The 14,738-nt window shown below is 47.7% G+C and overlaps 1 protein-coding gene across 4 annotated transcripts in view; it reads right to left on the bottom strand.

Annotated features, from left to right (window-relative positions):
- The window catches only part of BCL10 (BCL10 immune signaling adaptor), a 182,189-nt gene that overhangs the window by 1,151 nt on the left and 166,300 nt on the right, over positions 1-14,738 (bottom strand). Inside the window, exon 3 of one of the 4 annotated variants that reach the window (XM_086954078.1) lies at positions 7,591-11,963. In XM_086954078.1, the coding sequence (XP_086810204.1) occupies positions 11,587-11,963 (377 nt within the window). In that variant the 3' untranslated portion in view covers positions 7,591-11,586. Of the gene's footprint in view, positions 1-6,770; positions 11,964-14,738 lie in introns of those variants that run through there. The other 3 variants (XM_086954075.1, XM_086954072.1, XM_086954069.1) reach the window with 3 other exon arrangements.

A 14,738-nucleotide genomic window follows, 5' to 3' on the forward strand; every position in this document is an offset into this window, starting at 1 on the left:
GCAAGACAGAGTTTAATAATAAACAGAAACAAACAGAATCAAACCGGGGGGACCCCCACAGCTTGCAACACACCGAAACCAAAATTAGGGCGGCCAGACAGAGCACAATTCAAGCGATAATGTCGCATAAAAGTGGACTCGGATGCCCAGGTCCCCGCCCTACAAATCTCCTCAAGGGGAACTCCATGGAAAGCAGCCCAAGTAGCAGACACACCCCTGGTAGACCTCGCCTGAACACCGGACGGGCAAGGCAAACCAGAGACTTGGTAAGCCAAAGAGATCACAGCCTTGATCCACCGACCCAAAGTAAGGCGAGAGGCAGCTTTACCCCTACCAGCCAAACCAAAGGTCACGAAGAGGGAGTCAGAAGACCGAAACCCAGCAGAACGTGCAATATAAACAGACAAAGCATGTCTCACATGTTATGTTATGTTATGTTATAAAATTTATAGAGCGCTCAGCTGCCACAGCAAAGTGGCGTCCCGGCGCTATATTGGACAAAATAACACAACCAGAAGAGGAAATTAGACAGATCCAAGATTAGAGTAATGGAAACAGAAAAGTTTTGATAGCTCTTCGGAAAGACAGTATGTCAGGTATAGCACGGATGTCAACAGGTAGTGTGTTCCAGAGACTCGCTGCCAGAACGCCAAAGGAGCGACCGCCCACTCTGGCCTTCTTGAAGCGGGGAACACAGGCCAGAAATTGACCCGTCGAACGTAGTACTCTAGCAGGGGTGTAGTAGGTAATTGCCTGTGCAAGGATAGGAGGTGAAGAGGCCTTTAGAATCTTAAAGGTCAGGCACAGAGCTTTGAACTTGATCCTCTGTCCGACAGGCAACCAATGAAGATCGTAGATGGTGCGACTGACAGAACAGAATTTGGGCAGGCCTACTAGCATTCTGGCGGCTGCATTTTGCACACGCTGAAAGCGTGTTAATTCAGCTTGGTTAACGCCCAAAAGAAGCGAACTGGCGTAATCCAACCTAGAGAGTACTGTAGCTTGGACAATGAGTTGTCTTGTTGGAGCATCGAAAAATTTAAAAATAGGTCTAAGGCTCTGTAGCACCCCAAAACAGGTGCCAGCAACTCTTTTAGTATGGGGGATGAAAGTCAGGCTGGAATCAATCCAGACCCTGAGGTTCTTAGCCTCCAAAGAATGGAGCAAGATGTCAGAAGGCGAGGAAGGAGAAGGACAGAGAGAAGGAAGAATCAATTCCTGGGAGGAATGGAAACGTGAACGAACCTTAGGCAAAAACCCAGGGGTCCAAAGAAAGGACCACCACGTCGTCCATAAACCTCAAGAAGGGGGAAGAACAGCGCAATGCCGTAAGCTCGCCCAACCTCCGAGCAGAAGTAACAGCGACCAAAAAGGCCACCTTGAAAGACAGGAATTTCAAGTCCACGGACTCCAAAGGCTCAAAGGGAGGGGACTGCAAGGCCCCCAAAACCAAAAAAAAAGATCCCAAGGAGGAACCTGAGAGCGGACAGAAGGAGCAGAAAGAAGAGAAACTCCGAAACAGACAGGAAACCAACAACCCATCTGAAGGCAGAAGAGAAGCCGGATCCCGAAAGGCCCAGATAGCAGCCCACTGACCCTTCAAAGTGGACAAAGCATAATGTTTTTGAAAGCCATCCAAAAAAACTGAAGAACAGAAGAAACATCACAGGAGGCAGGGGACAGGCCCAGGGAAGCACACCAAGAAGAAAAGGAAACCCAGTGCTTGGAATAGGAGGAAAGAGTAGACTTCCGACGAGAAGCCTGCATCACAATGATGAGGTGGTTGGGCAAACCCCGGACACCAAGAGACAGCCGTTCAACCTCCAGACCGCCAAGGTGAGAGGAACCAACAGGGAGGTTGACGGGGAACTCAGAGGAGACGGGTAGCGGGGCAGGATCCACGGAGGGCCCACCGCCAGACTCAGCAGCAGAGGAAACCAGGAAACCAGGGAACAATTGCTTAAAGCTGAACGGCAGCAAGACAGAGGTGCTGGTGGTGGGGAGAGCCCAGTCTGCCTGGTCGCCGGCATGGTGGCCTTCCTGCCTTGGACCTACCCCTACCCCCTGCCTAGAGGCACGCAATTTGGGGGTGTGGTTTGACGTGGGTCTCACATTTGGCCCCCAGATTAATCGGGTGGTGGGAGTCTGTTTCGGGATTCTGAAGAAGCTGAGAAAGGTCCTGGACTTACTCCCGCTTGAAGCCCGTCAAACCTTGGTCCATGCCCTGGTGACAGCTAGGTCGGATTATGGGAACCTGCTGTACCTGGGGGCTCCAGAAAAAAGCATGGCCCGCCTGCAAGTGCTGCAGAATGCGGCAGCGCGTCTGATTCTCAGATTGCCTAAAAGGGCGCCTTCTAAGGCGGCCCTCCAGCAGCTACACTGGCTCCCTGTGAGGAGAAGAGTGGAGTATAAAGCCCTCTGCACCTGTCATCGCATCTTGAATGGCAGGGCACCCGACCCTCTGACTAATTTGATCGAGGTGTACAAACCAACACGTGCGCTTAGATCCACAGGGGGCGGCCTACTGAGGACTCCAAGAATTAAGAAGGCCCGCATGGGAGGCAGGTCCTTCAGATACCTGGCGGCAACTAACTGGAACAAACTGCCAGCGGACTTGCGTCTGGAACCAGAGGAGGCAAGATTCCGAGCAAAACTAAAAACATTTCTTTATACTAAATAATGGCCCGCGCAGTTTCTTGTGTCCCCTGTCATCTGCCTATTCCCACTTTCAGCGCGTGGACAGGCCGGTGTGCGTAATCGCAGCGCTCTACAAATGTCCCAATAATAATAATAAACCAGGAGAAGCGAGGCCAATAAGGCAGAACAGCCACCACCTTAGCCCCCACCCGCTGAACCTTCAGCAAGAAAGCAGGGATCAGAGAAAAGGGGGGGAATGCATAGAGGAACCAAGGAGGCCAAAGGACAGACAAGGCATCCACTCCCCAAGCCCCGACTCCGGAGTCCTGGAGCAGAGCAGGGGAAGCAGGGCATCGGTCCGAGAGGCAAACAGATCCAGCACCGGAGTCCCGAATCTCAGGCATAGCAACCAGAAAATCAGAGGGGACAGACATAGGGAGAGAGAGGACGGGAACCTCCGACTCAAGGAATCTGCAACCCCGTTGTCCACACCCCGAATGTGCTGAGCAGAGAGGGCCACCAGATGACACTCGGCCCAACTCGCAATTGCACACGCCACCAAGTTCAGGGAAAGGCAGCGGGTACTGCCCTGGTGGTTGATGTAGGCCACGGTCACAGTGCTGTCCGACCTCACCAACACGTTGCACCCCAGAAGACGATCCATGAAAAGGTGAAGAGCCCTCTCCACAGCAGACAGCTCCCTCCAATTCGAAGAACGGCGTGACTCCGAACGAAGCCAACACGCCAGCACCGTCCAAGGGACCAGAGTCGCACTCCAACCGGAAGCGCTGGCATCAGTCGTCAACACCAAGGGGGGCGGAGGATGGAACCACATGCCCCGCGTCAGATTCGAAGAATCCAGCCACCACTGGAGAGCAGACACCAACTCTGGAGACACAGGCACAGGAATCGAGAAGTCCTGGGCAGGAAAGGGCACCCGACGCTGAATATGCCACAACAGAGGCCGAAGATGAACCCTGGCCCAGGGCACCGTGAACACAGTGGCAGACATGTGGCCCTGAACCACCAGCCACTGCAGGAGAGGAGCCGAACCCTTGGAAAGCAACCTCCTCAGCAAAGACTGAAGACGCAGAATCCGGGACTCCGGGAGAAAGACCTTGCCCAGCACAGAGTCGAACACCGCCCCAATGAAGGCCCTCCGAGTAGCAGGGTCCAGGTGACTCTTTGGCAGATTGACAAGGAAGCCATGATCCTCGAGCGTACGCATGGTCAAGGAAAGGTGGCGGGACATGACCTCCGGAGACGGAGCCTGCAGCAGCCAATCGTCCAGGTACGGAAACACGGACACCCCCAGGAGATGGAGATGAGCCACCAAGGGAGCAGCCACCTTGGGGGCGGACCGGAGACTGAAGGGAAGGACGCAGAACTGCCAGTGATGACCCTCCAGGCAGAAGCGCAGGAACTGCTGATCCCCCAAAGCCATCGGAACATGCAGGTAGGCATCCTGGAGATCCAGCGAGGTGAACACCCAACCCTCCTGGATCAGGGGAATCACCTTCTGCAAAGTCTCCATCTTGAATGGGATTTTCTGGACAAATAAGTTCAGGGCCCGAAGATTGATGACAACACGGAAACCCCCGTGATCTTCGGCACCACAAAAACAACGGAATAAGTCCCCAGACCACGTTCCAGGGGGGGAACCGGGACAATCGCCCGCTTGTCGAACAGCAATTGAACACCCTCCAGCAACTCCAGACGGCGAGATGGGTCCGAAGGTAAAGAGGTCACCACCACACCCGAGGGAGGAGGAGGAGACAGGAACTCTATCCCGTAACCCCGGGAAAGAACATCCAGCACCCACTGGTCGGAGGTCGTCAGCAGCCAAGCATGGAGGAACAGCCGCAGTCTCCCACCAACCGCGGGCTGACCACCAGTGAGAACGGGCACCGGAATGGCGTAGTCAGGAAGGAGGAGCGCCAGACCCACCATCCGGCTGGGGCTTCTTCTGGAACCTCCGAGGAAAGGACCTACGAGCACCATGCTGGCCCTTAAACGAGGACTGCTGACATCTGGAAGGCTGGCGAAAGGACCGGGCATTCGAGAAGGAGGACCCCCTTTGAGAAGGAGTATGACGGAATGACAACAAATGCTTCTTCTCCTTGAAGACCTTATGGAGGTTGTCCTCCAGGGCGTCCCCAAAAAGATGAGTACCCGAAAACAGCAACCTCAAGGCCTTAGAACGCTGCACAGCATCCTTCTTCCAACCCCGCAGAAGCAAGTTCCAACGGGCAGCAACAGAGGAACCACAAGACAAAGCAGAAGCCCTGACCAAGTCAAAGGCGATGTCCGAAAGGAACTCCGATTGACGTTCCATAGATTCCAGCAACTCCGGACAAGTGCCCCCCTCCTGCATAGTAGAAAACAAAGTCTTGAAGTCAGCCAGCAAGGACTGCGCAACATACGCACCATACACCCCAGACCTCAGAGCCAGCATAAGATTTCATCAGAGCAGAGTCAATCTTTTTATCGACGCCATCCTTAAGGATATTATCATCCGCCATGGAAGGTCTACCAACCAGAGAAGCAACCACAGAATCCACCTGCACCGAATCAGGCAGGGCAACCTCCACATCTTGTAAGGGATACAGTTTAGACAGGAACCTGGGCAAAGAAATATGGTCCGGGTCCTTCCACTCCTTAAGGAGGACATCCATGACAAAGGGGTGGATTGGCATGGAAGAAGACACAGGCCTCCGAAACTGCGGCAGAACAGTGTCCTGGGAGGTACTGGGCACAGAGTCCATAGGGAAACCCATATTCTCCCGAACATGACAAAGAAGATCAGGCATCAGGTCCCTCGAAATGTACTTGCCCTGCAGATCCACCGCATCTAAAGTGGACTCATCAGAGGAAGCAGAGGAAGAAATATCCGAATATAGGGGAGCAGCTGTCTCAGAGCGACCCCCAGTACCTTTTCTGGAAGCCTTGAGACCGGACAGCGTCTCTAAAAATCAGGCGCTTCAGCCGCTTAGAGCCACCCAGACCAGCACTCTGATCAGCAGGTGCAGAATCACTACTGTCGGAGGATGAGGAGGAGGACGACCTAACCGGAGAGACATGCTTTCTCTTCCTGTGGTGTTTCCCCATTGCAAACAGCACCACGAGACACAGTAAATGAGCAAAAGCAACACGGAACGCACAGCAACTCCACAAGCGCCACAGGAGAGAAAGAACACTGGATTCCCGCCATAAATAGGAGGAAAACACTCACCCCACAGCTGCAGCCCCGTTGAAATCGAGGAGGGAGAAGGAGGGGCAGAAAACCAGCCTCCCAGGAGCGGCCATCGAAGGAAACAACCAAAGTCACCCAGGCCGGAAGAAGGCGATGACGTCATCGCCCCGAGCCGGCCAGCCAATCAGGAGAGGAAGGCAGGGAACCCGGAGCCCACCCAGGCAAAAATGAGGAGCTGAAGCCGGGAACGGCTTCCTGCTGACGTCCGACATCCCAGCCCCTGGCAACCTTTGAAGAAACGGCCGCCCCAATCCAGGGGCAACCAAAACAGAAGGGAGGACGTCCCCGAATCCACGGAGGTGAGTGCACCCAGCCAAACAGAACCGGCAAGGCAGGACACACGGGGCAGCAGCGCACCCGTCCCAGCAGCAGTCAGTCCACCGGAGCAAACCGCCAAACAAGGGACAGTGAATCGGGCAGAAAGCCCCGGGGCGCCACGCAGAACCACCGCATCCAGCGCTCCAACCAGCATAGACGTCCAGGAATCCAGGAGCACGAAGAAATCCACGGTGACCCGAGAAGCCCCGCAACCCAAGGCCCCCGCCAGGAGGAAAGCACAGGAAGCCCAGCAGCCCGTCTTTCAAAGTCCCACGGAGGTCCACGTGCACCCCCAAGGCCCAGCAAAGGAGGAAACCACAGGACAGTCATAGCAGGTAAGTGCCCGGCACTCACCCAAGCGTCACCCATCAGAAGTCCAACCGACAGGAAACAAAACAGGATTTGCTTCTGGTGGTGAGGTGTGTTATAGCACCTGACAGGAGGGTGGGTGGAGTCAGAAAGCGTTTCCTGTTTTGTTTCCTGTCGTGTGGAATACATCATTTGTTATGACTGGGTCGCGGACGAGGGACGTAGAGGTAATGACAGAATGGTCCTTAAAGACTAGATAAATGTGCATGAGCCATCTTAGAATGTTTGGTAAGCCATGTACACAATTCCCATGTCACCATGCAAATGACATGTGAGGTGAAATCCGAAGCTGCCCTTAAGAGAACACGGGTCAGTTCCAGAATTCTTGTGGCTTGCATAGCTGATTAGCACGTAATTGGATACAGAGACTGGGGTACTGCCTGGCATAAAATGGCATACAATAATGGCAATCAGCATCAGCAGGTAAGAAAATAATTTAGCTTCCTGTTTGCTACTTCCACTGCTCCTTTCAAGCACACGAGAACCTTTTGGCTAGGTGGGTCTTGAATCCCCAGTGGTATATGTGATTAGGAGGAACTGTAAACCTTTGGTAAAAAAAAATGCTCAGTGCCGCCAGGAGAACCCAGCCTTCTCATTGATTGAAACCTCTTCCCCATACGAAAAGGTCTGAGGTGATCTTGCCACAATAAGGGCAACATCCGTTTTGGATTTCATTGACTATGCAGGCTTCAAGAGGAGCTGCAGGTGATCACAACATGTTGCGTTTCTTACTGATTTTCTTCTGGAAGTGTGTGACTGTACTTCAAATCCATTCTAACCAGTAGGACCATCCATCATGAGCTTGGGTGATGGCTGCACATAGCAGAGTTACTGAAGGAGGCAAAAGAGGTCCATCATTGCAGCCACAACAGAGTGAACCAGATTTTGTGCAAAATCATGCCTTAATTTTACTGGGGGCACCTGTATGGTAAACCATACATTCATGACATGCAAGAGAGCAGGTAAAGTTACCTTATTTTCTGCACTGCTTTTCTAGGTGCACTATTTTATACTGGTGATAAGTGTAAGGATTTCTCACTCCAACCTGCAGTCACTAGAGGTTATAATGGACTACATCCACAAGAATGGAAAGGTTGTACCAACACTTTCCTTTATTTGGAAAATAGAGGGACCAGTAAGACTCAAGAGTATTCACTTACTTCGGCTCTTGATCTATTCTTAACATTTTCATTCTTTAGTCTATCAGAATGTGGAGTTATTGGTTTGCCTAGCACCATTTTCCACGAGTACATCTATGAGCATACAAAACCCTTAAAAAACTGTGCATAATCTAGCCTCTTCATGTTGCAGGTAGCAGACAATACAGGAAGTGCCTGGTAAACAAAAAATATAAAAGTTCCGACGGAGAGGTACAGCTCCACCACATAAGTGTACTTTTATGAGGTTTTTTTCAAATTCATAAACGTTCAGAGAAGTACACCTTGAAAGCTGTGCGAGGCACATTCTACTGGGAATGCCTTGTAATATCGTCAAAGAGCTCCCATTCCACTCCTGGCAGAAATCTACACACTGCAGATATAAAGACAAGGGCAATGGAGCACGCAGTGCAAATGCATAGTTTTTCATTTAGTTTTTCTCCCTTGGGAATTTTTTTTCCCTGTGGGGAAAGGCCTTCCCCAACACCACCACAGTTGGTCCATTCCCTTTCCTGTCTTGGAAAAAGAGTTACCAATTCGAGAGTGTGAAGAGGTTCGATAGGAGTTTATGAATGACGTGCACAAACGTACAATGCAAATGGACTTGCAAGTACAGATTTCTCAGCTTTCATGGCAGAGAAATTTGAAATAAATTCACAGATGTCTGCTGGGAATTCTTCTAGGATTTCTGGAAGCAGTAATTGAGGTACCTTGGTGAATTATGCCCAAGTGTCTCCCTACATGATAATTGCATACCATCACGATCCACAGGGGCACTGCACATGGTATAACACCATAAGGCACATATGTCCAGGGATTGTCAATGTCATTAGATAAACTTGGAAAGATCATTTACATATTGAGATAACCACTGAAGCCCACTATACTACATATTTTAGGGACATGGGTGATACCCTCTTGTGCTCTTCAGTGACAATGCCAGCCACAGGAAAGGCCATAAGTCTCTTTCTCCTTGGGTAGAGCAACATATGGTTCAAAAATCAACGGCTATTCTGTGCCCGAGACAGTTGGCTTTCAAAGTGCTGCATGAATGCAAGGTGTAATCCTGCATCCTGACTCCCACAAGTGAAGATATGTACTAGCCAGTGTCTCCAATTTGAGTTAAGAATAAAGAAACCAACGCACCCCATAATAAACATCGAGTTGCTTCAGCAGGACTACAAACTATTTTCTAGTAAGGAGAGTTTCTGAACTGAATTGGTTTCTTTTGCCAACTGGAAGGGGTCAAAAGAGCCCTACTTGGAGTTCCGAGGATAACCCCAGCCGTTATCAACACACCTACGTAGAGACAGTCATACATCTCACTCACATCAGTCAATGTTTGCCTCACACCACAATATTAAGGATAAATAGTGTCCCATGACACTATCCTCATGGCCAAATTCTATCTCTCAAAGATCAGTGAGGGACCCCCTAATGCAGGAGGCTAGAGTCATGATTTACAATATGTGAGCCAGAGAATTATTCAAGTTGAAACACAATGTTAGTAGGCCGGTGGTCTCCTGGGTTCAGAAGCCATCAGAACTAAGGCAGATAGCTGCTAAGATTCACTCATTCAGAGGACTGACTTCCTATGTGTGGGACAAATAGCTCACTCATTTACTCTCCCTCTTCTCAGCTGCGAGAAACAAATTATGAAAGCCAAGGCCATTCCTGTCATTTTATACTGGTGTTGGGGTGGGTTCCACAATCAGACTCCCCAAGGGACCATCGGCCAACAGCTCGAGCACATAGTGCCCCCCTGTATTGCTCTTTGTCTGACCTCATTCGAGCAGGTTTTCAGAAACCTACCAGAACGGGGATAAAAAGGGAGAAGCGCATCTATGCTCTGCAATTCAATCTGAAAGTGTCCCACTCACCAGAACATCCTCTATTCCGGTAGAACAAAGACCTTCTCCTTAGCTTCCTACTCACACACTGTCATGAACTCGTAGCCAGTTGCTTTTGTAGTCCTTTTTTCATGAATACTTTCAGGTTTAACTAAAATCTTCTGAAGAGCGCCACTGACACCTACGAAGTCAACACGAGTAAGCCTTACTGGCCTAACTCAGTATCTGAGCCCATGTAAGTAATCAAGTTACTACCCTGTAAGGGAGACCATTACAACAGAGGCATACCAAAACCTGGGACTCGAACCTCTCTCTTCTTGTAAGGTCAGAATGATGCAAACAAGAATGCCAAGACCTTCTAATGTTATGCGGAGCAGGGTGTGCCATTACCAGTGGTAGTTTGGCACAAGATGCCAGCTTAGTGGCTTAGTACATGCAAGGTACAAAGTACAAGACTACAAGAGGGTATGGAGTGTTCCTTCAATCCCATAAAATAGAATTTTAATGATGTGATGACTTGAGGGATGTAGACATTAAGTATTTTAATTAGTACTGGGACTTTTTCTTTAATACTTTTCATTACTATTATAAAGGAAAACTAAATTTTTTATAGGTTGCATGATGTGCTTATATAATACATGTGATGAGGCATAATGTAAGAACAGCCATTTAAAGCAAGTGTTTATAGCTTAATGAATTGATTCAATGAACGTATGTCAACATTTAGTGTCCCATTAGTACTCCTGAAATGTGCAGCATTGAGAACTCTCTTCCTAAAGGCCTCCACAGTACCCACAGTTTCCTACCGCTTTAATAAAACCCACCATATTGTACATAGGTTGTCAAACAAATAGCGGCATGATCATTAAAGTTACCTAGGGTCGATTCAAATCAGTGAGGAGGACTGTCATCATGGGTTTTACTGTCACACAACTCTATTTTAGCAGTAGTTTGTTATTATCGCCTTTTAGCCCGCTGTCAAGAACTATAGCAGTTGTTAAAGATCCTGAGCCCAAGTTATAGGCCCGAGCCACAGGAGAGGTCCTATAACATTGAAGAGGGCCTTTGACAACTGGTAGAGCAAGAAGCAGAAGGTCTAAAAGGCTATTAGAACATTCCACCAACCGAGGGTAGAATGTTCTGAATTAAAAAGAAAGAAACCGCAATGTTGGCGCAGAAGGCTTACCCCAGCCATTATAAGCCCCGAGCCTATAATGGAGGTCTCGAAATTTCAATGTTTTAATCTGCCTAGACTAATGAAGAACTTTTATGTTCTTTCGGCTGAAACTGCTTTTCAAGACGAGTGCAGGCAAAAAAAACACATAAAAAAACAAAATCAACCTCAAGCATTACCGTACATATATTTACAGTTACCATTGCAGAATAAAGTGGACATATTTTTAGCTCAGTAATTACAGCCGAACATGGTTAGCGGTCCATATTTGTGTCAACACATCTTTAACGAGATAAGAATGGCGTATGGCTATTTTCCACTTCGAAACAATCAAATTTGACACAGAAACTACATCATGAAAATCACTTTCTTTAAAATTGAGGTTTGTTGTGGCTATAAGCACGAACATTGCAAAATTATCATAATTCCTTCAATCACAGCGCTTTTCTCTCTCAGTGACTCTGGTAAGAAAACACAGTAAGGGAGTCCAGGAAAGATATGTACAACCCCTGAGCGCTTATGACATTGTGCTGGGAATATGTGCCAGAGAACCCATAATCCACTATTTGCCAAGCATTACAGACCCCTTGAATACAAATGCTGCAATACCAGGCCAATACTTTATCTTGGTACCCCGCAAATGAGAACTAAACCAATAAGGAAATAAGCACCCATAAAAGAAAGAACATTTAGTAAGTGGAGAGATGTCCCATGATGCAGTGCAACCATTTTTTCAACTTTGCCAACCAGGAGGCAAAACTACTAGTTTTTGATATTGTGTAGAGATGTGCTTCAAGACAACATGGGCCACTTGGAAACAGCCACAGGCTACGGCGGTGAGAGAGAACGGGATCTTAAGGGATGAAACTCTGCATCAGTGGAGCTGGTACAGACTTCTTCAGGCTCAGAGTGCAGCTCTGCTGGAAGTGGAGGTGCTCCAGGGTCACCTGGCCTTGGGAGGATAGAGGAGAATGATGTAGTTGGTGCCCCTGTGTCGACCATGCTTCCTTGATCCATCACAGGCAAAGGAAAGGAATGAAGAGAAGCAGTGATGCAGTTCGAAGGTGGTACACTAGACTCCCCTTCTGGATGCTGGAGAACGATCGATAATTTCTCTTTCTCACAGTAGATGCTGTCTGTGCTCATCCAGTCTCTGAGACTTGTCGCTCCGTGCGCTGCAGGTCTGCAGGAACTACAAGATGAATCTACAATGCAGAATAAGAAACCTATAAACATCTTGATGAAAGAGTGCAAGGCAAATTTGAGGCAAGTCATTTCTCAATGCTAATATTATATTTCCACTTCATAAGCGTATGTATTGATATGAAAGACAGAACGTCCGATAGAATAGGAGCGAAGCAAAATTCCTTAATATCATGAAGATCACACATTACAGTTCTGCCAATTTTCAAAGTTAAACCACATCCTGGCATGTGTGCTTTGCACTGTATATGACAGCAACTCGATCCTAGCAATAATGTGCTTCAATGCGCTTTATTTTGAGAAAGTGCAACCAATAGAAGAGTCAATGACATGAAAACATACAATAACGGTCCATAGAATCAAAAAGTCAGAAGAAATCGAATGAAAATCAACATATGAAAGGGAAATATAGACATGTAAATATATCAGACAAAACTCTTAAAGACTTGAAATACTCCGATTGAATTGGTTAACCAATGCATCAAATTAACATTTTCACTGCTATACCTCACTAGGATTCAACACAAAAGTGCCAACAAAACAAAGATTTAGTTCCAAAGGCTTCTATAGTGAAACAACCAAATATACATATGCTCTCTCTTTAATTCCCCAGAACATAAATATATGCAATATGTTGTAATATCCTTCTCTGCAGCCAATCACATGTATTGTTTATGTAAACAGGAAACATTAAAGTAATTATGCAGTCGGGTAGCGGGATTCCAGAATAACAACAAGTCCGTAGTATAAAGATATTACAAATTTCTAAGGACCTCTTAATAAGCATGTATTCTGTGCCACAAAAGTATAACGTTCAAATAAAAGTGTTTGTGTTTTATTTAGAAAATTGGCTGTTTGAAAATAATGCAGTAAAAAGTACACGACAAGGGACCAAATTAACACTAACATGAGAACAGGCCATTCTTCTGAAAGCTGGCAAGTGTAGTTTTCATTGAGGAGAATCACTACCTAATGGTTCCTGAAGCTCCTACTTTGATAGGTGGTGAAATCTTAATGTGATCGTACCAGTGATGAGAAGCTGGGTGGCTACTCGTTACAGCAAGCAAGTGCACAATAGGTTCAGAAGATGTGCAGCCTTTCCAGATCTTCAAGATATCCACATACAATAAACGTAAATACAATGAATCTAAATGGAACTCATTGGAGTAGCAACTGGTAATGTGGAAAGTCTGGAATTAATCTGGCACGAATGGACTTACACTGGACACCCCCTGGGATTCAGTAATCGACAACTCAACATTGTGCTGCATCATTATGGGTTATTCCAATAAGATGGCTTTGACCAGATGTTAGAAATGGGTTTTCTGGTTGGCTGAGGTATGCACCCAGGCCAGGCAGGAACTCACACTCTAGTCAGGGTAAGCTAGATACACATTAAAAGAAAACCTGTGCTCACCCTCTGGTAGCTTGGCACAGAGCAGTCAGGCTTTAACTAAAGAGGCAAAATGTACAAAATGTGTTCAACACACACAGACTAACACAATGAATAGACCACAAAAAAACAGTTTTAGAAAAATAGAGAATATTTATCTGAGCAAAATCGGGCCAAAATAACAAAAAAGTCAATCAAGATAATTGGAGATATTATTTTTAAAGATCAAATGCACAAATAGTGTTTAGAAGTCACTGTCACTCAAAAGGTTACTTGAAGTCACAAGGGACCTGTGCAAAACCAAAGTTCATTCTGACTGCGATAGAGGGCAGGCCAGGTATAGGACCCAGGCAGGGCCCACTAAGAGAGTACCTTGGATGGAGGAAAGCGGTGGCGCTAAGGGGTCGATGCATCCATCTAAACCACGCTATCGGGTTTCTACGTCCTTGTCGAACTTCACAAAGACAAAGGCACTGCATCGTCGTTGAGCCACAAAAAGCGTCATTGTCGGGCGATGCAGGCTGTAAAACAACTGTTGTTGAACAACCTCTGCGTCGAAGGGAGATACGTCGGTCCCGACAGGCGCAGTGGTGATAATGCGTCAGTTTTGTAGAAAACAGCTGCAGACCTCACTTCTGAAGCCCAGAATTTTAGAGAAGGCAGCTTAGTCAGGGCTAAGATTCAAAGAAGGCAGAGTCCAGCAGCACCAACAGAATTGCACAAAGTCTTTGTGCCACTGAGGCTCAAAAAAACAGGAGACAGTCCAGCAAGCTCTTGGAGATTACGTGGTGGGATGGCAGAGTCCAGCTCTCCTTCAGAAGATTTAGTGAGCAGCAGGGCAAGAAACAGAAAAGCAGTCCAGCGTAGTCCTTTAAGCAGCACAGAAGTCCTTCTGACAGAGGTTCCATTCAAGATCCAGACGTTTCTGATTTCAGGAGGTAAAAGACTGAGTACCTAGACTCAAAAATGCCTTTTTTGTAGGGGGTGTCTTCGAAGCAACTTTCTGAAGTGCAAATGGATCCCTTTCAACCCAGTTCTGTCTGCCAGGCTAGATGTGGGGGGTAAATCAGTATTTTGTGTCTTGACAGGGCACTAACTATTGAAATGTAAGTGTCAGCTCCTCCCATTTCCTCCCTGCCCTGGAAGACCCATCAGAATACAGATGAGCCTCACCTTCCTGTGTTTGTGGCTGTCAAGAGGGGATGCACACAGTGTAGCTATCGCCAAACCCAGATCTATATTGGAGACAGGCTGTCAGGCACAAAGAGCAGTAAGTACAGAGAAATTACCACCTCCTGAAAGTAGGGAGGATTTATCATTACCATTCCAAACATATGAAACATTAAAAAGCTGCTACTCTCTGATCAGGAAATACAGCTTAAAG

Source organism: Lissotriton vulgaris, chromosome 1_1 (genome assembly GCF_964263255.1).
Source record: "Lissotriton vulgaris chromosome 1_1, aLisVul1.2, whole genome shotgun sequence".
NCBI classification, from domain to species: Eukaryota; Metazoa; Chordata; class Amphibia; order Caudata; family Salamandridae; genus Lissotriton; species Lissotriton vulgaris.